This window comes from Propithecus coquereli, unplaced genomic scaffold (genome assembly GCF_000956105.1).
Source record: "Propithecus coquereli isolate 6110/MARCELLA unplaced genomic scaffold, Pcoq_1.0 Scaffold600, whole genome shotgun sequence".
Classification (NCBI taxonomy): domain Eukaryota; kingdom Metazoa; phylum Chordata; class Mammalia; order Primates; family Indriidae; genus Propithecus; species Propithecus coquereli.
Genome location: NW_012151953.1, coordinates 587,271 through 612,912, shown reverse-complemented (window position 1 = coordinate 612,912; position 25,642 = coordinate 587,271). Strand labels below are relative to the sequence as shown.

The 25,642-nt window shown below is 37.3% G+C and overlaps 1 protein-coding gene and 1 pseudogene across 3 annotated transcripts; one reads left to right on the top strand and one right to left on the bottom strand.

The window, feature by feature from the left end:
• Nucleotides 1–784: 784 nt before the first annotated feature.
• HP1BP3 (heterochromatin protein 1, binding protein 3) lies at nt 785–23,808 on the bottom strand. Of its 3 annotated transcripts, none has more exons than XM_012659268.1 (8): nt 23,663–23,808; nt 21,187–21,267; nt 20,181–20,335; nt 14,455–14,545; nt 8,615–8,867; nt 6,557–6,668; nt 4,529–4,642; nt 785–2,560 (listed from the first exon to the last, which is right to left on the bottom strand). In XM_012659268.1, exons 5-8 carry the CDS (start codon nt 8,730–8,732, stop codon nt 2,266–2,268), a joined length of 639 nt encoding a protein of 212 aa, XP_012514722.1. In that variant the 5' UTR covers nt 8,733–8,867; nt 14,455–14,545; nt 20,181–20,335; nt 21,187–21,267; nt 23,663–23,808; the 3' UTR covers nt 785–2,265. The 3 variants fall into 3 exon arrangements, with proteins under 3 accessions (XP_012514722.1, XP_012514720.1, XP_012514723.1); XM_012659266.1 differs by having other exon boundaries at nt 8,615–8,774; XM_012659269.1 differs by having other exon boundaries at nt 8,615–8,774; nt 20,181–20,332; nt 23,663–23,802.
• Nucleotides 4,684–5,229, top strand: LOC105822300 (annotated as a pseudogene).
• Nucleotides 23,809–25,642: the final 1,834 nt, after the last annotated feature.

Below are 25,642 nucleotides of genomic sequence, written 5' to 3'. Positions count from 1 at the left end.
CCCTTTCTGTAACAGAAGGAAAAATTATAAATGTGTTCTGCTCATTTAGAATGCCTAGAAGGAAAAAATCAAGCATTCCTTTATCTCCTGCAAGTAAGGTACATGTCTTTGACAGTTGACGATTTCACTGAAAAGAGCAATGACCCTTTTGTCTTTTCCCTTTACATGATATGAAGCAAACTATCCATGTAGTTAATAGAATGTCACAGTTGGAAAGGACCTTAAATCTAAACTTTTCACCCTACACTTAGGTGCTTGATGTACAATACAGCCACCAGGTGATTATTCAGTAAATCTTCTTAAAAGCAATATCATAAAACAAAGAAACCAATCCATATCCTCCAACTTTTGATTCCAGAAGAGAATTCTGAGCACAGGTACATATATACTCATACTATTAAGAATCGTTAGTTGCTATTTAAATAGCACAAGAGAAATTAGAATTACTTTCTAGAATTAGGGTGTATCTGTTATGCTTTGCAGTGCTATAATTTTTTCTAGTCCAAGGACTTAATCTGAACATCGAATATTTGAACATGAAAGACTGGACTCTAGGATCTTTAAAATAGTCCTTAATAAAATACAAAATATTTTTAAACCCGATTCACTAAATCATCAGCATTCACCATAACTAGAAACATCAAAAGCAAATAAACTGGAGCTTGTATTTAAAAAGGAAAATGACAGTGTCCACTGCAAGGAACAGAAAAGGCTAAAGTGAGGGCAACACTTAGCTACTTCTGAGGAAATACTAGAAACTTTTAAATATAAGCTACAGTTCAGCAGCTTTTAAAATTTCATGTTTATTCATATTTTTCAAAATATATGTACATAAAAAAAGGAAGATTTACAACAGGAAAGATTGCCTTACATGCAACACAAATTCCAATGAACTCATGATGGGATCACACATGATTATGACCTAATTCAAGCCAATCTTCTCAAGTCCATTTCTCAGCCATACTTTAGGCTACAGAAGGGATCCCAGGAAACAATGCAAGTGGAATGAATAAGAAACAAACATTTTTTGCCTCTGGCAGCACTCAAGGGGCCAGAAGATGTACGCCAAGAAGTTTAAGACAATTAAAATGTCAAGTGCCACAGGGAAGAGAAATGATAACCAGAAATTGGTATTTCTCAAGTAGAAAGCTAGTACTATTTAACACAACTTCACAATACTAAAACAAATACAAATAAGAAAGGGTTAGGTAGTAGGGCTTCATTTGTTTTTCCTTTTTTTTTTTTAGTATTTCAAAAAGGAAGCCACTTGCTTGATATCAAAAGTGCTGTGGAAAGAAAAGAAGGGAAAAAAACCCACAGATGAATCTGGAATCTAGTTTATTTTAGCAAATTGTATGTTTTTCCACTTAAATTTCTACATTAGCAATGATGTAACTCTCCAACATTTCCTTATAAAAAAGGCAAACAGGAAGTGACAACTGATGCTCCAAATATTAAAAAATATATTTAAACATCTGATCAAGATTTGTTTTGATTTTTGGTAACATAGGTGACACCAGAAATCACAGATTCAATATATTCCTATACTTCCTCTTCGCTCAAAAACCAAGTGGTATAGAGAACTTGTGCTTGCTGTTAAGGGAATGCAATGCTATGGGCTGGTGAAAAATACCTGGAAATTAATCAATGTGAAAAGTGACCCAAAGGAGTCATGCATCTTCAAAATCTAATGAGATCATACTTTTTGGCTTATTCCCAAAGCTGTCTCTGTGTTTATAGTTGGAGAGAAAGGGTTAGTGGAGTGGTTTTTATAAATAAGATTAATTATTACAGCTATAACTGAAATCTCTAGGCAAGAGGCGTTACATACTCAGTCGGTGCTATACTGCCTCCTTTTTACTTCCAGCACCTGACCAGCATACTGTTCTTGATGCTTTCTACAAATATAAAAATCTTTGCAAATGTTTAGAGAAAACTGGAAGGAAAAAAGAAAGTCAAAGCTGACCATAAAAACAAATGGGGGTTGGGATAAGGAGAACAAAAAGGACAAGTATAGATTACATAGTTTACGAAAGTCCAGGATTATTGCAGAAATTAAAATGACTGAGGGAAGGGGCAGGCACCAAGAACAGCACCTAAAGCTAACAAATGCCTAAACTGGTTCATTTATATTCTCTCCCCACAATGTTCACAGGGGAGGAAAACAATGTAATTTTAAAAGCATCAAAAACTAAAACAAATGCACACTGACCTTAGAAAATAAGATTTTTAATTTTGTCATGATACCCTTTTTTCCTATAAAATTTACTTTTTTGCTTTGAAAGTCTTCTTCACGGTGGATTTGCCTTTGCCAGGCAATTTCACTTCCTTTCTCACATTGGCTGCAGGCTTCTTTGAAGAGCCGCCACCAGGTTTCTTGATGACTGAGGGTGAGGGTCTGGCTTTCTTGGCTGGAGTTTTGGCCTTAGGAGGGGCTTTCTTGGGCAGGGGCCTAGCTTTCGCCCGCTGGGCAGCTGAGACTTTAGGTGCAGGCTTGGATCCTCTCTTCTTCACAGATGCAGCCTTCCCTGGGGACTTGGCTGGGGTTTTCTTCTGCAACCTGCAAGAACCAAAGAGCAAAGGCAATCACTTAGTATTAGGTCATTAAATATGAAATGTCCAATTTTGAATCAAAAGTTTAGTTTATTATATCTCAAACAAAAAGCAGTACAATTAATCAAAGTATGCGCTTAAACTAATGACACACTTTTGCCATCTTAACAGTAGCTTGTTTACGCCAGCAGCAAAAAAGCCTGGAGAGCAAGTGGCGATAAAATCACGAAAGGTGTTTCCTACAGCTTGCTGAGAATTGAGTATTTTTCCTTTGTAAGAAGTGGTCCAAAGGCTGGAAGAAGTGGTAGTCAGTTGGTTCAAGGTCTGGTGAATACAGTGGATGACAGAGAGTTTCCAAGTCCAGCCTCTGTAGTTTGAGTGGTGTTGTTTATGTGACATGTGGTTGAGTATTGTCTAGGAAGAGGATTGGCATGTCTCTACTGACCAATCTCAGCTACTTCATCACAAATATCTTCATCATTTCATCCAACTGGCTGCAGTAGACACCCACTGTAATCGATTGACCAGGTTTCAGGAAGCTGTAGTGGATAAATACCAGCACTGGACCACTAAACAGACACCATTAGCTTTTTTTGATGAATATTCAGTTTTAGACTGTGTTTCGACAGTTCATTTTTATCCAGTCATGTGCTGAACACTTGCGATGGTCAAAAAAAAATACATTTTTCACCGTATGTAACAATACAGTGTAGAAATGGTTTGCCTTTATGTTGTGACAGCAAAGAAAGGCAAGCTTCAAGATTTCTCTTCTGATGCTCATTTAATTCATGCAGTAACCCTCTATCCAGCTCCTTTACCTTGCCAATTTGTTTCAAATGGTCCAATATTGTTAGAATAGTAACATCAAAGCTTGCTGCTAATTCACACTTAGGTTGAGATGGATCCGCTTCCACTACAGCTTTCAGCTCATCATTATCCACCTTGGTCTCAGGTCGCCCATGTGGCTCATTTTCAGGATTTAAATCACCAGAATGGAACTTCTTTCTCAAGCCATCGACATACTGTAGGTTCATTAGCCACATCTTCTCAGATGCTTGATATTTTGAGCTGTCTGTGCTGCACTGGTTCCATGATGGAACTCATATTTGAAAATAACATGAATTTTTGACTTACCCATGGTTTCACAACAATTGCTTTAAAAAAAAATTTGAAGGATCATCACAAGCCAAATTATGCATTTGAAAGACTGAAGATGTGCTTTCATGATAAAAATAAAATAAGAAGTGTCAAAGTGAAATGTCAGAGATATCAACTGTCAAACTTAGTACTTAAGGAAATCAGACATTTCATACTTAATAACCTAACTCAGTGGTCCCCAACCTTTTAGGCACTAGGGACCCATTTTCATGGAAGACAATTTTTCCACACACAGGGTGTGTGTGTATCATATGTGTGTGTGTGACAGTTTCCAGATGATTCAAGCACAAGTGTACCTTACTTATATCATTATTACACTGTAATATATGATGAAATAATTATACAATTCACCATAGGCTGGGGACCCCTGACCTAATACATGAGAAACTGTCTTTGCTGGGGCAACCAGATGAGGAGAAATAGCATAAGAAGTCACCTGTGTTAAGAATAGAAATGTGACTTAATTTTTTACTAGAGCTTTACTAAAACTGTATAAAAATTCAACCAATTTATGGGTGTGTACACATAATTTCCTGATATTTTTCCTAGGGCAATATGGAATTGCTTTTCTTTGAATAACTAAACTATGGATATACATAGGTTTGAACAAAGAGTAAATGATGTACTCACAGTGCTTCGTAAGTTCAGAGCCCCTGAATTTTTCAAGGGAGAAGTTAAATTCAAATGTTATACACAACCTGAGAAGGATCCTGAGCATCAAAATATTTTCTATCTTGAGCCCCTCCTATTAGTACTATTTTCAGCTCTAAAATATTTATTATCTTCTCCACAAGAAGAGATTTTCACACATCCACACCTTCTCTTAGGTGGTGGCTCTTCATCCTCAGAGTCTTCTTCTGATGACTCATCTTCATCGTTATCGTCATCTTTAGAATCATCTGGCTCTTTCTTTGGAAATAGAACTCCTGGGCTGTGGGGGGAGAAAAAAAGATTAGGTAAAACACAAGTCCCATGCAAGACAAGGAAAATAATTGTGAACCTAGATGCTCTTCCCTGGATATTCTCCACTTCTTCCCAACCTCCACCCAAAATGTCAACTTAGGTTACATATGTAAGCTTACAATTTAACCTATTTTGAATACACATAAGAAGTTATGACAAATCTATAAAAGTCCCAAATCATACCTCATTCCCATCCTCTGACCATTAATAAAACTGATCCTTGCCTTCTGCCGCAGCAGCCATTGGAGAGCCTGCGCTACCTCATGGCTGTGGGCCTCGACAAGGGCCACAAGGTGACCAAGAACATGAGCCAAGGCACAACCGCTGCTGCGGGCACCTCACACCAAACACACCAAGTTTGTGGGGAATGTGATCCGAGATCCAAGAGGTGAGTGGCTTTGCCCTGTATGAGCTGCAGGTCATGGAGCCGCTCAAGGTCTCCCAATGACAAATGGGCCCTCAAGTACATCAAGAAAAGGGTGGGGACACACATCCATGCTAAGAGGAAGCAACGTCCTGGCCACAATGAGGAAAGCGGCTGCCAAGAAGGACTAAGCCCCCTCCCCTCTCTGAACAATAAAACTTTTATAGAAAAAAAAAAAAAAAAAAGATCCTTAATCATTTGTTTAGTAAACAATTACTTAAATTCCTAATATGTGTCTGGCACTATATTAGCCAATGGGTACATAGCAGAGAACAGATTGCATAGCAATGTACACATTTTGCCCTTATAATACTGTCAACAGATCTCAAAAGACTGAATCTCTTCAAAGTTGTCCAGAAATTCGGCAAGGATCCCCTAACTCATCTTTGCTCTAAATAGAAAACTTGATTCCTTTAATATGTCTTAAGATAATGAAATCTTTATATATGTATTTATTTATTTTAGAGATGGGGTCTTGCTATGTTGCCCAGGCTGGACTTGAACTCAACAGGCTCAGGCAATCCTCCTACCTCAGCCTCCTAAGTAGCTAGGACTACAGGTGTATAACACCACTCCTGGAAAATTATAACATTTTATGTGTGTACTTTGAGAATTAAGTTTAATGTTTAACATTTGAAAATTCATATAATAAGCATTCCGCCAAGTAACACAATTGTACACAAAGCATAAGTAACTTTACACCATAGTCTTGCTAAAATAGGGTCTTAGTGTATGTGTCATGGCACTTTACTGGAAATTAAAGCATAAGAAGGCTATAGCACCAGTGCACAGAACAATGCTTGGCCCACAGGAGGCGCGCAATACATTTTTTTGTTTTCGATGAATAAGTAAGGTATATACAAGACAAGTTTTCAAATAAATGTCCCTGTCTTTAAAGTATGAAGAAGGTAGAGTTAGAATTCTTATAAATAGTCAATGTCCTCCCCATTTGGTATTGGAAAATTAAAACATATATAATCCTTCAATAGTCTTTTTTTCATTATCATTTACTTGATAAAGAAGGAATGAAGATCAAAATGACCATCCAAGGATCTAAAAGAATCTGATGTTTATTTCAGGAACAGCTGGCTAAGAATAAGCTCTAGCAGGATAGCCAAAACTCCCCTGTTCTTATATGAACTGCATAATCCACTTATATGCAGATGTTTTTCAACCACACACAGATCAGAAATATAATATTCACAGGATGTAAACTCCTGTGTATATGGAAGGCCAAATTTTCAGATATGTAGGTTCCACAGGGCTGACTGTGGATTTGCGTATGCGTGGGCTTGGGTATACGTGGACGGTCCTGGAACCAATCCCCCTCATATACTACGGGATGACTGTATTTCCGGTTCAGTATAACAGTAATAAGGGTAAAATACGTTAAACCAAGCCTATAGTCTGGAATGAGATTTTAAATTTACAATGACCTATTAGAGGCTAAATGCTTACCTGGGGTAATAGGGAAAACACAGCTGGAAGGTGCCACTGAACCCTTTCCCAGAGATCTGTTCCATCCACCCGTTCTTTTCGCATTTCTGCAAGGTTTTCTTCAGCAAATGCACTGAACAAAAAATCCAGGAATGAAGTTATTCAGATCTGATAAGTCTCTCAACCACAATTAGATGCCCACCAATTCAATGTCCTGTCACACACAGTAACTGACATGTGCTAAGTGAATCTTCCATGGTCAAAGCTATTAATTCATTAAACATTTATTTAGTGCCGATAAATTTGGCAAGAGTTAAATTATGATAGAAAGACACATTAGAGACCATTGAGTTAAATTCCTCATTTCAAAAAAAAAAGGAAATAGGAGCCCAGAATGGTTAAGCAACTTGAGCCCAGAATAGTTAAGTAACCTACCCTAAGATAGCACATAAATGGTCAATAGTAGACCTAAAACTATATTTCTCATTATTTTCATTCCTTTAAACATCTATTGTATACCTAGGTATTGATAATCATCTAGGAGAGTATCTTAAGAAGATGAACAAAACCAATTCTTCATAAATCAGCAAATAGTAACAAAACAATATTGTGGCTCCTAAAGGCATCAATTATCATCTTTCTTACAAAGACCTATTAAAAAATATATTTTATGGTGATTCAGCATCAAAAACCAGCTGCCAAATCATAAAACTGAAAAAATTGTTAACCAAATTCATCTTTTTTTTTTTTGAGACAGAGTCTCACTCTGTTGCCCTGGGTAGAGTGAGTGCCATGGCATCAGCCTAGCTCACAGCAACCTTAAACTCCTAGGCTCAAGCGATCCTCCTGCCTCAGCCTCCTGAGTCGCTGGGACCACAGGCATGCGCCACCATGCCTGGCTAATTTTTTCTGTATATTTTTAGTTATCCAGATCATTTCTTTCTATTTTTAGTAGAGACGGGGTCTCACTCTTGCTCAGGCTGGTCTCGAACTCCTGAGCTCAAACAATCCGCCCGCCTCGGCCTCCTAGAGTGCTAGGATTACAGGCGTGAGCCACCGCGCCCAGTCCAAATTCATCTCTTAAAATACTTAGCCAACAGACAAAATCATGAAAGAGTTTATAAGGGTCAACATGCATAATTAAACACAATATATATACATTAAGTACACAGGCCAGGGACAGTGGCTCATGCCTGTAATCCTAGCACTTTGGGAGGCTATGGTGGGTGGACTGCTTGAGGCCAGGAGTTCAAGACCAGCCTGAGCAACATAGCGAGACCTCATCTCTATAAAAAATATAAAAATTAGCCAGGTGTGATGGTGCACACCTGTTGTCCCAGCTACTTGGGAGGCTGAGGCAAGAGGATCACTTGAGCCCAAGAGTCTGAGGTTGCAGTGAGCTATGATGATGTCACTGTACCCTAGTCTGGGAAACAGAGCAAGACCCGTTTGGGAAAAAAAAAAAAAAAGGCAAAAATGTAACTGCGAGGTGTTTTGAACCTAGAGATTTATCTAAATTATAATAAAAATATGTATCAGAAAAACTTCACAGGAAATAAAATTAACTTCTGATCAGTAGACACTGTAAATTAAGGGTAAATCTTGATTATTTCTGCTTTTCTTTTTGTAAATAATAAATTTGTGACTGGGCATGGTGGCTCATGCTTATAATCCCAGTACTTTGGGAGGCCAAAGCAGGAGAATCACTTGAGGCGAGGAGTTGAAGACCAGCCTGGACAACAGGAGACCCCATCTCTATGAAAAATACAAAAATTAGCCAGGTGCAGTGGCCCACACCTGTAGTTCTAGATACTCGGGAGGAAGAGGATGGAGGATCACCTGAGCCCAGGAGTTCAAGGCTGCAGTGAGCTACGATTGTGCCACTGCACTCTAGCCTGGGCAGCAGAGCAAGACCCTGTTTATTAAAAAAAGAAAAAGAAAAAAAAAATTGTAAAGCTATTCTCTCTTGGTTTGGGGAGTCAGTAGTTAACACTTTGACATTAATAGCAAGATCTCTAAGGTTTTTTCAAAAGAAAATTCCCCTAATCCCAGTTAAATGCATGGAACTCTGAGTCTTACTTTGATAGTTAGAATTGGTCCCTGGGTGGTTCTCCAGGACATACTTCTTCAGAGCAGTGGTAGAGCAGGTCTTCGGCTCATTCATGGCAGCAATAGCAGACAAGATTGCATATTCCATCAGGCTTCCACCAAGCAGGGGTTTCTCCCCTGATTTCTTCAGCTGTTTTCCAAGGAGGAAGAGAAAAGCATCAAGACAACACTCTCCCAAAGCAGGTCAAGACAAGACTCCTCTGCACCAGGTGGGTCGGAGTTCCTGCATTAGCACAGATACGTTTTACAATAAATTGTCAGGTTAGGGACTTTCTCTTCCATTTACCAGGTATTCAATCTAACTGAGGAGTCCTAACCTTCATATGGATATTCCTCCTTCCATTTACCCCTCCATCATCCCTAAAATAGCAATAGCCAATCTAACTCAAAGATACTGACAGCTCCACCCCTATAAAAGGTCAACCTGTTATAACCCCAATAAATTAAGACTCTTTTGAGAATACTTCCTTTTTCTGAATCTGAAAGATGAAGTACAGCTGACTCTTGAACGACAGGGATTTGAACTGTGCAGGTCCACTTATACGTGGATTTTCTTCTGCCTCTGCCACCCCTGAGACGACAAGACCAATTCCACTTCAACCTACTCAACATGAAGACGAGATGAAGACCTTTATGATGACCCACTTTCATTTAATGAATAATAAATATATTTTCTCTTCCTTATGATTTTAACATTTTTTCTCTAGCTTACTTTATTGTAATACAGTATATAATACATACAACATACAAAATATGTTGTTAACTGAGTATTTATGTTGTCAATAAGGCTTCTGGTCAACAGTATGCTGTTAGTAGTTAAGTTTCTGGGGAATCAAAAGTCATATGCAGATTTTCGACCATGAAGGGGGCAGGGATCAGTCCCCCAACCTCTACATTGTTCAAGAGTCAGTTGTAGTGATAAAAATAATAAGTAGCCTTGTTAATCCTATAAGAAAAATAGCAAAGGAAAATTTTGATAAATATATCATACAACAGAAAATTATACAGCATATTATGAGGATGAAAGGCTGGGGAATAAAGGTTAGTACTAATAAGCAAAAGGAAAAAGGAAAAAATTAGGAATATTCTACAACAGTGATTAAGTGGTTCTTGAAGACTGGTCCACAACTTTCTGGGGGTTCTTGAGACCCGCTCAGAGGATCTGCAAGGTCAAACCTATTTTCATAATAAAACTAAATAGTGATTTGGTTTTTTTCACTGCGTCGACATTTGCACTGATAGTGCAGAAGCAACGGTGTTGCTTCTGTAAAACTGCTGCCACCTTACCACAAATCGAGGTACGGGCACAAAAATGTGGTTATTGTCTTCCTTACTGCTGTGCATTATGGTTTTAAAAAAAATAGCACCAATTCACTTAGGAGTGCCTTTGATAAAGTAGTAAAAATCATTTTATTACATCTGAACCCTTGAGTGTGTATCTTTTTAATATTTTATGGGATGAAACAGGGAGAACACAAAATATCACTGCTACATACAGATGCATGACAGTCTTCAGGAGAAGTACCTCTGTCATTGAGTTGGGAGTTGAACTAGTTGCACTTTTCTTGTAATACCTTTTTTACTTGATGAAATAACTGACAGATAAACTATGGTTATTCAGACACGGGTATGGGGTAGACAGTATCTTGAAAATGAATTAAATGAGCCTGTCACTTCAAGCCAAACAATATTATGATAAAATTCAACCTTTCACGTGAAAATTTAAATTGCGGAAAATTTGTATCTATCATTGTGAGCTTGTTATCTTCCCAATGCTTAAAATACTGTTCTTGTGAGATCAATGGCTGATACCAATGACTGTGATTTTTGTCATTGTATGATGAAATGCCAACATTTGGAAAATCTGCATAACCCAGTAAGCCACTATTTTCCAAATGACCAGTGCATTATGTTATACAATTATGCATGGTTAAAAAATCTATTCAAAGTGCAAGACAGACCAATGAATTTTGAGGTAACACAGTATAAGAAATTCACTGATATGGTTTCAGGTTCCACACGGCAACTAACCTTTTAAGAATTATAAAGTCAATCAGTATAACAGATTACATTAACAGAATAAAGGACACAAACCACACAATTATCTCAATAGAAACAGAAAAAGCATTTGACAAATTCAACAGTCCTTCAGGATAAAAACTCCCACCAAACTAGTAATGTAGAAGAGAACTTTCTCAACCTGAAAATAGGTATCTATGAAAAACCTACCAGCTGGTGAAAGACTGAATGCTTTCTAAGATGGGGAACAAGGCAAGAATGTCTGCTCTCACCACTTCTATTCAACACTGTATTAAAGGTTCTATCCAGAATATTCAGGCCAGAAAAAGAAGTAAAAGACATCCAGATTGGAAAGGAAGAAGTAAAATGGTCTTTATTTGCAGGTAACGTGATCCTGTATGTAGAAAATTATAAGGAATCCACAAAAACACTTTGAGAAAGAGTTCAGCAAGGTTGCAGTATACAAGATCAACAGACAAATCAATTATATTTCTATAAACTAGCAAGAACAATATGAAAATGAAAATAAGAAAACACTTCCATTCACTATAGCATGGAAACAGAATAAAATACTGGAGAATAAATTTAACAAAACACTTGTATGTTGAAAACTAATAAAAATACTGCTGAGAGAAATTAAGAAGACATTCAATGTTCATGGATTGGAATCCAACACTGTAAAGAGAGTGATTCACTTCAAATTGATCTACAGGTTGAATGCAATGCCTACCAAAAATCCCAGCTGTTTTTTTTTAACTGACTGATTGATTGCAGAAATTGACAAGCGGAGCCTGAGATTTGTATGGCATTGCACAGGACGCAAAATAGACAAAACATTCTTGAAAAAGTGAATTTAAAATTCAAAATTTTAAAACACACTATAAAGCCATAGTCACCAAGACAGTGTGGTACTGGCATCAGGAGTCACATATGAAACAAATGAAACACAATTGAGAGTCTAGAAATAAACTGTTATATTTATGGTCAATTGATTTTTAAAAAAATTTTTTTATACTTTTTTTTAAAAATAAAAGAGGCTTTCTTTTCTTTTTCTTTTTTTGACAGAGTCTCGCTCTGTTGCCAGGGCTAGAGTGTCAATTGATTTTTGATAAGGTGCCAAGGCAATTCAATGAGGAAAGGATAGTCTTTTCAATACATGGTTCTGGGACAACTGGATAACCATATGCAAAAAGATAAATTAAAAACCTGACCTCATACTATAAACAAAACTTAATATGGATCATAGATCTAAATATAAGTGCCCAAACTGTAAAACTCATAAAAGAAACTATAAAACATTAAACAAAATTAGCAGTCATCAATAGCATAAGCAATTTTTAAAAAATGATAAATGGAGCTTCATCAAAATTAACTAAACACTTCTGTGCTTCAAAAGATACTAATGAGAAAGCCACAGAATAGGAGAAAACACTTGCAAGTCAAATATCTGATGAGGGATTTTTATCTAGAATAAGGAACCTCTTTTAATAAATAACCCAATTTTAAAAATGGGCAAAAGATTTGAATAGACATTTCACCAAAGAAAATAAACAAATGCCCATTAAGCACATGAAAAGATGCTCAACACTAGGTAGTCATTAGAGAAATGCCAATCAAAACCACATGTCCTCTAGAATGGCTATAATAAAAAAGAGAGTAACAAATGTTGATGGGAATATGGAGAATCCTGAACCCTTATAAATTGCTGGTGGGAATATAAAATGGTGCAGCCACACTGCTAGTTTCTTAAAACATAAATTTACTATATGGCCTAGCAAGTCCTAAAAACATACACGTACACAAAGACAGCAATATAAATGTTCACAGGCAATAATATTCATAATTAACTAAAAAGTGGACATAACCCAAAAGTCCATTGACTTGTGAATGGATAAATGTATTATATCCACACAATGAGATATTATTTGAAGGGAAAAAAATCAAAGCATGCATATGAGCTGTAACATGGATAAAGCTCAAAAACATTATGCTAAGGAAAAGCAGCCAGACACAAAAGACCACATACTATATGAAATGTGTAGAAAAGGCAAATCTAGAGAGAGAGAAAGTAGACTAGTAGGTTGCCTGAGGCTGGGGTGGGAATCGGGAGTGACTAGAAATGGGCACAAGGGATCTTTTTTGGATGACAGAAATGTCCTAAAATTGGACTGTGATAGTGGTACAACTCTGAAAATTTACTAAAAATTACTGAATTATAAATTGTAACTTAAAATGAGTGTATCTTATGGTATATAAATAATTCAATAAAGTTGTTAAAAACAAACTACCATTTGTTGAGTTTTGGTGTAGTATTAAAGAATACTATACACAACTATCTGAAAGTTATCCTAAAATATTCCACCCTTTTATAACTGTATTTCTGTATGAGATTGGTTTACATACATAACCCAAAATATACTGGAACAGATAGATACCAGCTGTCTTCTAAGCTGGATGTTAAAACATTTGCAAAAGTCTTAACAGTGACCCTCTTCTTCTCATTAAAAAAGGCGGGGGGAGGGAGGAATAGTTTTTTGGTTGTTTTTAGAGACAGGGTCTCACTCTGTCACCCAGACTGGAGTATAGTGACACAATCACAGATAGCTGCAGCCTAAGACTGCTGGGCTCAAGCAATCCTCCCACCTCAGCCTCCCAAGTAGCTAGGACTACAGGCCCTAGCCACCATGCCCACCTAATTTTTAAAATTTTTTGTAGAGATGGGATCTTGCTATGTTACCCACCAGGTTGAACTCTTGGCCTCAAGTGATCCTCCTGCCTCAGCCTCCCAAAGTGCTGGGATTACAGGTGTGAACCACTGTGCCAGCCTTTTTTAAAAAAATATTGAGACGGGGGCCTCACTATGTTGTCTAGGCTGGTCTTGAAACTTCTGGGCTCAAGCATGCCTCCCCAACAGCTGGGATTATAGGTATGCATCACTACACCTGGATCTGATAGTTATTTTTCATTAAAAAATGTATTATTTAACACGTAATGGGGTTACTACTGTTATTTTTAATTTGTTTATTTATTTTTAGAGATAAGGTCTTACTCTGTTGCCCAGGCTGGAGTACAGTGGTGTGATGACAACTCACTGTAACCTCAAACTCCTGGGCTCTAGTGGTCCTTCCACCTCTGCTTCCCAAGTAGTTAGGACTACAGGTGTATACCACTATGCATAGCTAATTTTCTTTGGTGTGGGGGGGAGGGCAGGAAACCTCGCTAGGTTGCCCAGGCTGGTCTTAAACCCCTGACCTTACATGATCCTCCCACCTGGGCCTTCCAATGTGCTGGGATTACAGGTATGAGCCACTGCACCTGGCCCTCAGTTTTAATTTCTTTCTTTTTTTTTTTTTCCTTGAGACAGACTCTCACTCTGTTGCCCCAGCTAGAATGCCGTGGCATCAGCCTAGCTCAGAGCAACCTCAAACTCCTGGGCTCAAGCCATCCTTCTACCTCAGCCTCCCAAGCGGGTGGGACTACAGGCATGTACCACCATGCCCGGCTAATTTTTTCTATATATTTTTAGTTGTTTGGCTAATTTCTTTCTATTTTTAGTAGAGACGGGGTCTTGCTCTTTCTTAGGCTGGTCTCGAACTCCTGACCTCGAGCTATCCTCCCGCCTTGGCCTCCCAGAGTGAGTTTTAATTTCTAATATAGTAAATATTGCTAGATATAACCTACATAAACAAAAGCTCTTTGGGTTCCTCAATAAATTTTTAGAGTCTAAGGAAGTTCTGAAACCAAAAACTTCTGAGAACTACTTCTCTATAATCAAGCCTTTGGCCTCTAACCTGGAATGTCCCCGAAGCACCTTTGCCAGTTATCTGTTCTAACTGGCCTCTCTCTACTGCTCTCTGCAGAGCATTCTTCAACAGCTGAGGCCTGTAGAGAAAAACAAAAAATAATGATAAATATATCAATGAAAGAAAAATTTAAAGAAATAGATCCAGGGTTATTCCAGATCTAAAGTTCTGATTCCTATTATATGTAGTACTTTGTTAAAATGGAGAGAAAAGTAATAACAAATTGCAGGCAACCTTAATAACACCCTTACACACAGAACCATGTACCATACAGAACCGACTTTGAAATTGCCAGGGCACTCAAAAAACCCATCATTTATTACCACTGGACCACAACAGTGACCAAACCAAGTAATTCAACAAACAATGGGTATCTTTAAAGTGTCACCCAACTCTGGAATTCTCTAAGGCAAAATGTAAGACCAGTCTGTTAAAAATGCATAGATGTAATTAAGAAGATTAAGAGTCTCTTTGAAATCATTTAGAAAGAACTGAAACTTAGGAGTCTGAGATCTCCAAAGAAATTAATATGTTTAGGGCCTCCCAGCACTTTGGGAAACCAACGTGGGATGATCACTTGAGGCCAGAATTTTGAAACCAGCCTGGGCAACATAGCAAGATCCCGTCTCTAAAAAAATTTTTAAAAATCAGCCAAGTGTGGTGGCATGCAACTACACTGCTAGCTACTTGGGAAGCTGAGGCAGGAGGGATTACTTGAGCCCAGAAGTTCAAGATGGCAGTGAGCTATGATTGTACCACTGCACTCTAGCCTGGGCAACAAAGTGAAGACCCTATCCCTAAAAATAAAATTAAATAAAAAAAATAAATTATTATATTTAGAAAAAAGTATAAGGCATAAAACTGAATCTTGGGCTAAGTTTACTTTTTGGTAAGACTAGAAAGAGAAAAACCAGAGTATGAGGTATGTCTTAGGTGAGGATTAGATTTTAAAATCTGATTTCTAATGCCATGACAAGACTATCCTAGAAAATTTCAAGACACTGCCTTAATGGCCAAACCAAAGTTGCCATCTAAACGTGACAGGCCCAGTTCTTCCTCTAGGGTTATAAAAAAAAATCAGTCATCAAATTAAGAAGGTGATTTGCATATTATAAAAAAAAGCCTTTAAACATTAGAATCACATTTAACAAGGTATGATGTTCATACTATGAGAAATAAGTTGGAACTGAGAATGACTAATAAGATTAACATTAGCTGAACACTTACTAGGTGCCAGGGACTGTTCTAAATGTTTAATACGTACTATAAGACTTATGCCTTATGAATTATATGCTGTTTATCAATGAGGAAACCAAGACACAAGAGGTAACTTACTCAAAGATACAAAGCTAGAAAATGACAGAAATAGGATTTAAACCTAAGGGGTCTGATTCCAAAGCTTGTGCTCTTAATCACAATGCTCTATAGCCTCCAATATATGGAAGAAGAAATTCATGCATTATCTCACATGAGGCATATGAGTGGAATGACCAAAATAATTGCTTGAATGTCACTCATTTATTCAATTAGTATTTACTGAGCAACTATTATGTGCTAGGCTTTGGAGAAATAGCAGTGAACAAAATAGATAAAAATATTGGCCTTCAAAAATCTGACATTCTATGGGTAGATAAGCAATAAAAAAATAAATAAAATACATAGTATGTTAGAATATGAGTGCTATGAAGAAAAACAAGGTAGAGACGTAGGATTCAGAATGCTTAGGGGAGAGAAGTTTTGGTTGGTCATATCAACTAAATGCAATGTGTGGGCCATGTTAGGATGCTGACTCGAAAAAAACAACTGTAAAAAGCCACTGTGGAAATAACTGGGAACATTTGAACATGGAATGGATATTAGATAATATTAAGAAATTGTTAATTTTGTTAGAAATCATGATTATCATGACGGTTAAGTTCTCTCTGCTTTTTTGTTATGTTTGAAAATTTCCTAAATAAAACATCTAAAAAAGTAGTAAGGGCTCCTTCTGCCACGTGAATATACAATGAGAAGATGGCAGTCTGCAACCTGGAAGAGGGTCCTCCCAGAACCTGACCATTGCAGGCTGGCACCCATATCTCAGACTTCCAGTCTCCAGAGCTGTGAGAAATAAATTTGTTGTTTATAAGCCAAAATAATATTAAAAAAAAAAAGTAGTAAAGATAGGCCTATGGTGATGACATTAGAGTAAAAATTTGAGGTGAAGGAATTAGCAAATCGGATTATAGGGGGAAAGCCATTCAGGCAAAGGGAACAGCAAATGTAAAGGCTCTGAAGCTAATAAGGGAGTGAAGAGTAGTAGTCAAGGTCAGAGATGCAATGACAGTGCCTTGTGGGTCATTTTAAAGACTCTAGCTTTAACTGTGAGGAGGCTGGGAAGCCAGTGGAGGGTTTGAGTAGAAAGGTAATACGGTTTAACTTACATTTTTTAAAAGTCTCAGTCTGTGATGGTAAGAATAAACTGGAGAAGAGCATGAGAAAAGCAATTAGGAGGCTATTGCTCTACTACATGTAAGAGCTAATGGTCACCTGGAAGAGAGGGGCAGTAGTGGAGATAATGAGAAGTATTCTGTTTACTGATATATTTTAGACGCAGAGCCAAAGTAATTGCTTACAGATTAGATGTAGGTGTGTGATAAAGAGAAGAGAGCAGCACAAAGCCAGGGTTTTTGGCATTAGCAACTGGAAAGATGATACTGCCATTAACTGAGATGGAGATAATGTGGGAGGTGCAGGGCTTTCTTTGGTTTGGGGGTGGGAATCAAGAGTTCAGTTTTAGACATTTAAGTCAGACATCCAAGTGGTAATATTGAATAGGCATCTGTATACACGAATCTGGGGTTAGGAGGGCGGTTTGGGCTTTGTGAATTAACAGTGTATAGGTGATATTTAAAGCTGTGTGAGTGGACCAGGCATGGTGGCTCATGCCTGTAATCCTAGCACTCTGGGAGGCCAAGGCAGGAGGATCGCTTGAGCCCAGGAGTTTGAGGTTGCAGTAAGCTATGATGATGCCACTGCACTCTAGCCAGGGTGACAGAATGAGACCCTACGGGGTGTGTGTGTGTGTGTATGTGTGTCAGAAGCTTTGTGAGTGGAATGAATTACCAAGTGAGTATGGAGAGAAAAGACAAGAGGCCTAAGGTGTAGCCAACCCTGAGGGCACCCTTAAGTAGTGAACTATTAATAAGAAATACTTAGGAGATTGCGAAAAGGAGGGGTAGTAAGGTTAGAGGAAAATCAGGAAGTTGTGGTATCCTGGAAGGCACGTGAAAAAAAAATGATTAAGCAGGTGGGAGTCATCAACTTGTCAAATGACAGACAGAGGGCAATGAGTTAAGGATTAGAATTGACCACTGAAATCTGCAATGTGGAAGCTCACAAGAGGGAGTACTCAGGTGAAGTCGTAGGGATAAAGCAGGACTAAAGTGAGTTTAAGAGGAAGTGGGGGGAGAAATCACAGATGCAAATATAGCCAACTCATACTTCAAAACTATTTTTCTCACTCTTTTATTTGGCTAAAGAAGTATGGCTTAATTTTCATGTTAAATGTGTATAGACAGGACTCCACTATAATTAGAGGTAGAGAAAATCAACATGGTTTCACAGAAGTAAAGGGAAAAAAGAGTTTAAAGGAAACAATTACCATTTATTAGGGTTGTGGGAAAAGGTCTTCAGGTTAACTAGCATCTTTGGGTTGACAACCCATCTATTATCAGGCAAATTCTGTTTCAACATAAGATGATGATAGAGTATGTTTCAAAAGACATGGAGGTAAGTTACACCAGTAGCAACAAAGTGTCTTATATAAGTGGAGTAGAACCATAAGGAAAGAAAAAAACTGGGGAGGATATGGTCTCCAGTCACCAAAAAGTAGAGAATAAAGGGAGAAAAAACTGAAATGTGTTTCCATTTTTAAATGTACCACACAATGCATTTCCAATCTACAGTTGTGTCTGCCTACTACCACTGTCCTCAGGGCATAATAGCATGAAAATATCAGGATATTAATTTCACATTTTCTGCTTCTACGATTCCCCTCTTCTTTTGCACTATTTCACTAACTCTTTAATTGGGTACTCTAGGACCACTAAGTGATTTTCTGAAAATGTGGCTTCTGGACTGAAACCTCAGCAATTCCAATTATATGCCTCAGTAATGCAAATAAATACCAGAACTAAACTGAATTAGGACAATGCACATTCAATATAGTAGTCTTCTGTAGAAAGAACTTTGTATTAAACATAATTTTCTAAAAGTCATCACAAAGATCTCACACAAACATACTCAAAACTCAAAGTCTGTGAATGACAAATTTAAACAAATTAATATGACTGCATGAATACACAACTGAGTAAATGTGACAATCTAAATGATCACTCCAGATGTTAAATGGCAATTTTTACAAATGAATTACTATGAAAATTCTCTCAAATTTTACACTATATGTTTAAATGATGAAGATATTATGCTATTTCTGTGTAGACCTGTTATTGAAGCCTGAATTTTCTTAAGTTCTTAGTTATAATTGAAAGGTGGCCTTACTAATAACCTATTGAACAGAGGAAAATAAATTATTAAGAGAAAGTATGAGAAACAGCCCCTTTAAAGAGAAAAACTCACAGCACAACTGTCCCCTTTGCTTCTTTTGTTTGATTAAACATCTATGGCCTAACTCGTTATCTCTGAGAGTTTGTTTCATAGCCTTAAAGAGCTCTAAGTGAACAGTAATGATGTGAACTCCCTGCTCCAACTCTGCCTCAGTTCCTGCCAGAAACACATTTCAAAGACTCAGGTAAGTTGGTCTCACAGAGCAAAGAGAAAAAAAATAAAGAGCACCTACGACAGCTTTGCAGCTGCTTCTGTTATCAGTCTGCTGAAGCAGAGGGGGGAGAAAGCCATTTTTACCCTTTAAAAACTCAAAGCAGCTTTTCCTCATTGCCCGGCACCTATTTCCTCTGTGTGCTGTGGCCACTCCCTCCTCTCCTCTCAATCTCTCTCTCTCTCTCTTTCCTTCTTTCTAGGGAATATAAACAAATTTTTACTTCTACATATCCTAATCTTTGTGTGAGAAATCTTTCTCTGTGTATGAATTTCACATCCTTTCAATAATTCTAAATAAAACATGAGTATATGAGAACACATAGAATTCAATATTATATATATTTTTTCTTCCTTTCTTTTTTTAAGATGAGGTCTTACTCTGTCACCCAGGCTGGAGTGCAATGGTGCAATCATAGCTCACTGCAGCCTTTAACTCCTGGGCTCAAGCAATCCTCCCACCTCAGCCTCCCAAGTAGCTGGGATTATAGGCATATGACATCAGTGCGCCCAGCTAATTTTTAAAAAAATTTTTAGAGATGATGTCTCGCTATGTTGTCCAGGCTGGTCTTAAACTCCTGGCCTCAAGCAATCCTCCCACCTCAGCCTCTCAAGTACAATATTAAATGTTCCAATAGCTGACAAATATGAAAAGAGTTACACTAGCAGAATCTTATAGAAGAACATATGGTTTAGGTTTCAAAGAAAACAACAGAGATATGAAAAGAAAAACATGAGACAAAAAAAAAAAATTCTCAAAAAAAGGTTTTATTCCTAGCTCATCTAAAAGTAATCCTTCTGGAATATGTAATCTATCTTCTTTCTCATGAAAAAACTGCTAAGGAAATATTAATAATAACACACCATATTTTAAAGTCGAGGCCAACGGACCATACCTGATGTCCACTCTAAGCTTAGGATAATACTGAGACACATATTTCCTGATAAGACTGTAGGAAGCTTCTTTAGGTTCACAAAGGCGAGTAAAGGCCAGTGGGAGTACATCCTCCAATTTTACTTGTGGTTCTGGATCCACTGCAGAGCTCCTCTGCTGAAATGCAGTGTCAAAAATTATGATCATTATACAATATAAATGCCTTTATATACGAATCAAGGGCTTTTCTCAGTTGACTGCCAAATCAATTGGCAAACAGAAAACTATCACTTTCTTCCATATTCAAATAAATCACATCACAGTGGTAATGTTACTTGTGTGGTAATTTCGAGACAAAAACTTCAGATTTAGAGAATTAAAAATACATATAAAAGTAAAATGGAAGGCAGACTTTAAAGGTATAAATTCATCCTTAGCCTTCAATAACAAAGTATGAAATACAGTATCAGAAAGTACTACACAAAAGTTCATTTTGAAAGTTTAAAAATTCTACGAAAAAAGTACAAAAATCTTCACAGTTTTTTGTGAAAACAAAGGTGTAAAGAAATATTATTTAAACTGCTGACACAGATGAAATGTTATATATTTCACTTCATTACTGCAGAAATACTTTGTACAAATGAAATTATATGTCTTGGGGAAGGAGTTGTCAATATTTACAAAAAAGAAAAGAAAAAATGTCTCTGAGTATAGTTTTTGGGTTATTATTGGGTAAAAATGTACTTACACTTCTTCTAGTGTAAAAGATATTTCACAAAAAGGAGTATAATCCATACAGCTGCTCATAATTTAATATAAGGGAGTTAAGACCATGGGCTTAAGTGGTTGGAAGTGCTTGGATTTGCACTCTATTCTACTCACTAGCTCGGCAAATTACATATAACCTTTCCAAGCCTTAGTAGAAAGGCTGAACTTTGCATGTAGTCAGGCACAAGCACACATTCAATAAAAGTTGCTATTTTCAGTATCAGTATTATAGTGCTCAAACTGTGGTACAGACTTCTTACCTTTCTGTTTCTGGATTTCTGAGGTGTTTTTCTTGATTTCTGAACCACAACAAAACTTCCAGAAGCACCTTTTCCTTTTACCTAAAGTAAATTAATTTTTATTTTAAGTTATTCTTGTATTAATACTCATAACTGTACACTAGACTAAGGGAATTACAGAGCTTGGTGATGCAAGAAGTAGTAAAAGCGCTGTTCGTTTTTATTTATTTATTTCTTTATTTAGAGACAGGGTCTTGCTCTGTCACCTGGGCTAGAATGCAGTGGCATGATCATAGCTCAGAGCAACTTCACACTCCTAGGCTCAAGCAATCCTCCTGCCTCACCCCTCCCTGTTTTAGCCTCCCCAGTAGCTAGGACTACAAGAGCACACCAACATGCCTGGCTAATTTTTTAAAAAAATTTTTGTAGAGACAGGGTCTTGCTATATTGCCCAGGCTGGTCTTGAACTTCTGGCCTCAAGTGATCCTCGCGCCTTGGCTTCCCAAAGTGCTGGGATTATAGGCATGAGCCACCAAACCTGGCCATAAAGTGCTGTTTAACTCTTCAGAGGAAAAGTAGGGAATGAGGAGTCAAAAGACTTGAGGTGGAATCTTATTTATAGGACCAACTAGCTAATATTGAATAATAGTGAACAACCCAGTTAACTCTCTGGATTTTTGTTTTCTCATGTAACAAAATTGAGAAAGAATGCTATTGTGATACCAGGTTAGTTACTATAAATTAAAAAAAAAAAAAAAAAAACCACCAAACACCAAAAATGTTCCATGGAAGGAAGGAAAGAACACAATCTCTTAGGGAAAATGAGAAAACTGTCCACTGTTCTGAAAGGAAGATAGCTCCTTGGCTATAGAGTATAGAGCCTAGACTCAGGCCACAATAATTCCTATAGTCACCAATTACAGATTATTACTTCCATGGGAAAGGTTATCTAATAAATTTTTAGAGATTTCACATTGATGATATGTGTGAGTCTTACTACATATTTCCAAAGTTTGCAAAGCACTTTCATAGAACTTTAAAGTTGATTCACAATAACCAAAGTCCTCCACACCTTAGCTTTACTTACACTGCTATCAACATAGCAATCAGGGGCTGGGCGCGGTGGGTCTTGCCTGCAATCCTAGCACTTTGGGAAGCTGAGGCGGGAGGATCGCTTGAGGCCAGGAGTTCAAGACCAGCCTGAGAAATAGCAAGACCCCATCTCTACAAAAAATAAAGAAAATTAGCCAAGTGTGGTGGCATGTGCCTATAGTCCCAGCTACTCAGGAGGCTGAGGCAGGAGGATCACTTGAGCCCAGGAGTTTGAGGTTGCGGTGAGCTATGATGATGCCACTGCACTCTAGCCAGAGTGACAGAGTAAGGACCTTGTCTCGAAAAAAAGAAAAGCCTGAGTGGCACAGAATTCTATACTAATCAAACCAAGCAGAAAGGACATAAAAAGGCAACAAGACTCTGGGAATGGGGTGAACTAAGTTCTTAGAATCACCTTTGCCACTGCCATGAGACCTTGGTGGTTATTTCATTACTCTGGACCTCTGAAGAGGGTAAGACAGGATATAGTCCATTCTAGCTTTAGATTTCTAGGGTTCTAAGGAATGTTTCCATGCACTATGCAAGGTAACATGGATTTATGCCTGAAATCAATACTATTTCTAGTATTAGCCTCAATTTATTCAGGTTTCTCTGATGCTCCTTACAGGCTTTAATAGTTTAGATACCGATCAGTTAAAGTGAACCTATTTACAAAGCTAATTTATAATAGTAACAAGTTTAGTCACATAAGTCAGGCTTTAAAGTTAACAAACTTAGAACAAAAGCAATTATCATTTTTGCTGTCACAATAGGATTCCTTCACCCTATTTCTCATCTTCAGTGCTATATGATTTTAAGCACGAGCAGCTCCCAAAGAAAATCCTATTGAGAGTAAAACAGGCCAGGCACGGAGGCTCATGTCCGTAACCCCAGCACTTTGGGAGGTCAAAGTAGGAGAACTGCTTGAGGCCAGAAGTTCAAAACCAGCCTGAGCAAGAGCAAGACCTTTTTTCTACAAAAAATAGAAAAAGTTAATAGGGCATTGTGGCATACTCCTGTAGTCCCAGCTAATCAGAAGCTTGAGGCAAGAGGATCACTTGAACCCAGGAATTTCAGGTTACAATGAGCTATGCTTGGGCCACTGCACTCCAGCCTAGGCAACACAGCAAGACCCTGTCTCTAAAGAAAATTTTTTTAAAAAGAATAAGATAGAAAAAATTACACTACCTTATTGCTTCTGTTCTCCAGAAGTACAGTTAACTATAAAAGCAACTGACACCAGTGTTTTTGAAACCCAGCCTTAGATACAATTAGGTTAAGCTTAATCATATCATCGTATAATTTATTTTCAACAAAAAAGATACAAAAAACCTAAATGTTACCAACTATGGACTTACAGCTAATCCATGATAAAATGATCTTATTACCAACAACTGTGTAATACCTGTTTGATGACTCCTCTGTTTAATTCTCTTTTCAGTGCTTGTTTAAGGAGATAGCCTCTTCTCTCCAGCTCCAGAGAAGGATACTTATGGATGATATATTTTCGAATGGCAACCACTGATGCACCACTCTTCTGGAAGCATGCCTAGAAAACAGATTTATCAAAACACACACATTATTTTAAGCTAGTTTTTTATTAGATACAGAATCTGACATACATTTTCAAAATAAATTATTTTGGAAGTGAACTTGATAAAGGATTAAAATGGCATCATTGAATGGATGACAACTTCAGTTCATAATGGTTGTAGAGAAATACAGAATTGCTAAATATTTCTGCAACAGTTTTAAATTGTTCAAAATGGCCAAATAGACCATGGAACGTATGAACTTCTCTGTATGTTAGTGAAGACTCTCTTTCCATTTTAATTCTATTTTATACTTAGAAGACAGATCTTTAGCATCAAAATGAGGAAAGCAGAACATTTCCATCACTTAAAAGATTACAGATCTGGGTCATTTTAAGGAATGAGTTTTGGCATGTTAGGACCAATATTTCTCTACAGGCTTTGTATGAATGTCAGCAGAGAGAAGAATCAAAGGTAATCTGAACAAATGGCATAAAATTGGTTTTACAAATGTCAAAGTCTTAAGGGGAGTTCTGGGTAAAGACTGAGGCATTCTATTGGAATTTAAAGTGCCCTCTTCCACTTTCATCCCATTTACCTATACTTCATTTGACTAATGCCGATGGAAGAATTAAGTAACTCATTATGTCACAAAGGCAGTGAATATTTAACTTTTTTCCAAATGCTTTAAATTTTGAAGCACACAGAAGGAGTATCTACCATTTATCTAAAGGGCTAGTCCACCAATTTTGTGTTGCTATTGTCTATAAACTGAACATAGTACTTATTCATTCTCATTGGAAAAGGACTTGGTTGAATGTTATTTTATATATTTTGACAACAAAGAAAAATAACCCACAGGTAGATAAACCAGAAAAGATTGCATAATACAAAACAGGTTATATTAATATGGGCCACCTAATTCAAGTCAATGTCTCTGAACTATTGACAACCCATTGAAGTTTATTCCCGATCTTTTAAGAAAACACAAAGCACAGAAAACTTAGCAGAAAAGAACTCTGTAATGCTGAAGCAAACAATCCCTTGCTCCATCAAACTAGCAATGAGATAGAAGCAGACATTAAGACTCCTGTTTGATAGAGAAAATGGTATTGGTGGTCTGAAATCATGATTTTGTTATATCACATGGAATATACATGATATAATATACACATAATTTGTATAAACACACCCAATCATATTTAAATCATTTTTTAGGCCAAATTTATATTCTTTTAATTTTTTGTTTCACTATTTAAAAATTTTAGTACCTTCTTCATCCTCACTATAACCCTGTTCCTTCAAACCCAGGCTGAGTGGTCATCAAGTAAATCCTTGAAGAGAGGCTACACAACACAGACCTCACTAATTTTTTTTTCCCCATCCCGTGCCCCCCACCTCAAGAAAGTTTTCTTAATGAGGCAAGAGCATAAGAAGTCTTGAAGGAATAGTGGGAGAAATCTGAAAGCGAACTCTTTTCCAGTTTATGTGTGCTATCTTCTAGAATTGAGAATGACAACCAGGCTGCTCCTTCCCATGTACACTCCCCTTGGTTAAAATGATCTGTATCCCTCTTTCCCCAATCCTGACTTAGATCATAGCAACAGGGTCTCTGAAATGAGAGGTAGGTGTGTTTTAACTCCTCTTAGCATCTGATCATGCAAAATGAAAAAGGCAAAATTAAATGAAAAGATTTATACAATAAAGACAATGCCAGTGATATTATATGTAGAAAACCCCATGGATTCAACCAAGAGGCTCCTGGAATTGATAAATGAATTCAGTAAAGTCTCAGGATATAAAATCAATACACACAAATCAGAGGCTTTCATATACGCCAACAGCAGTCATAC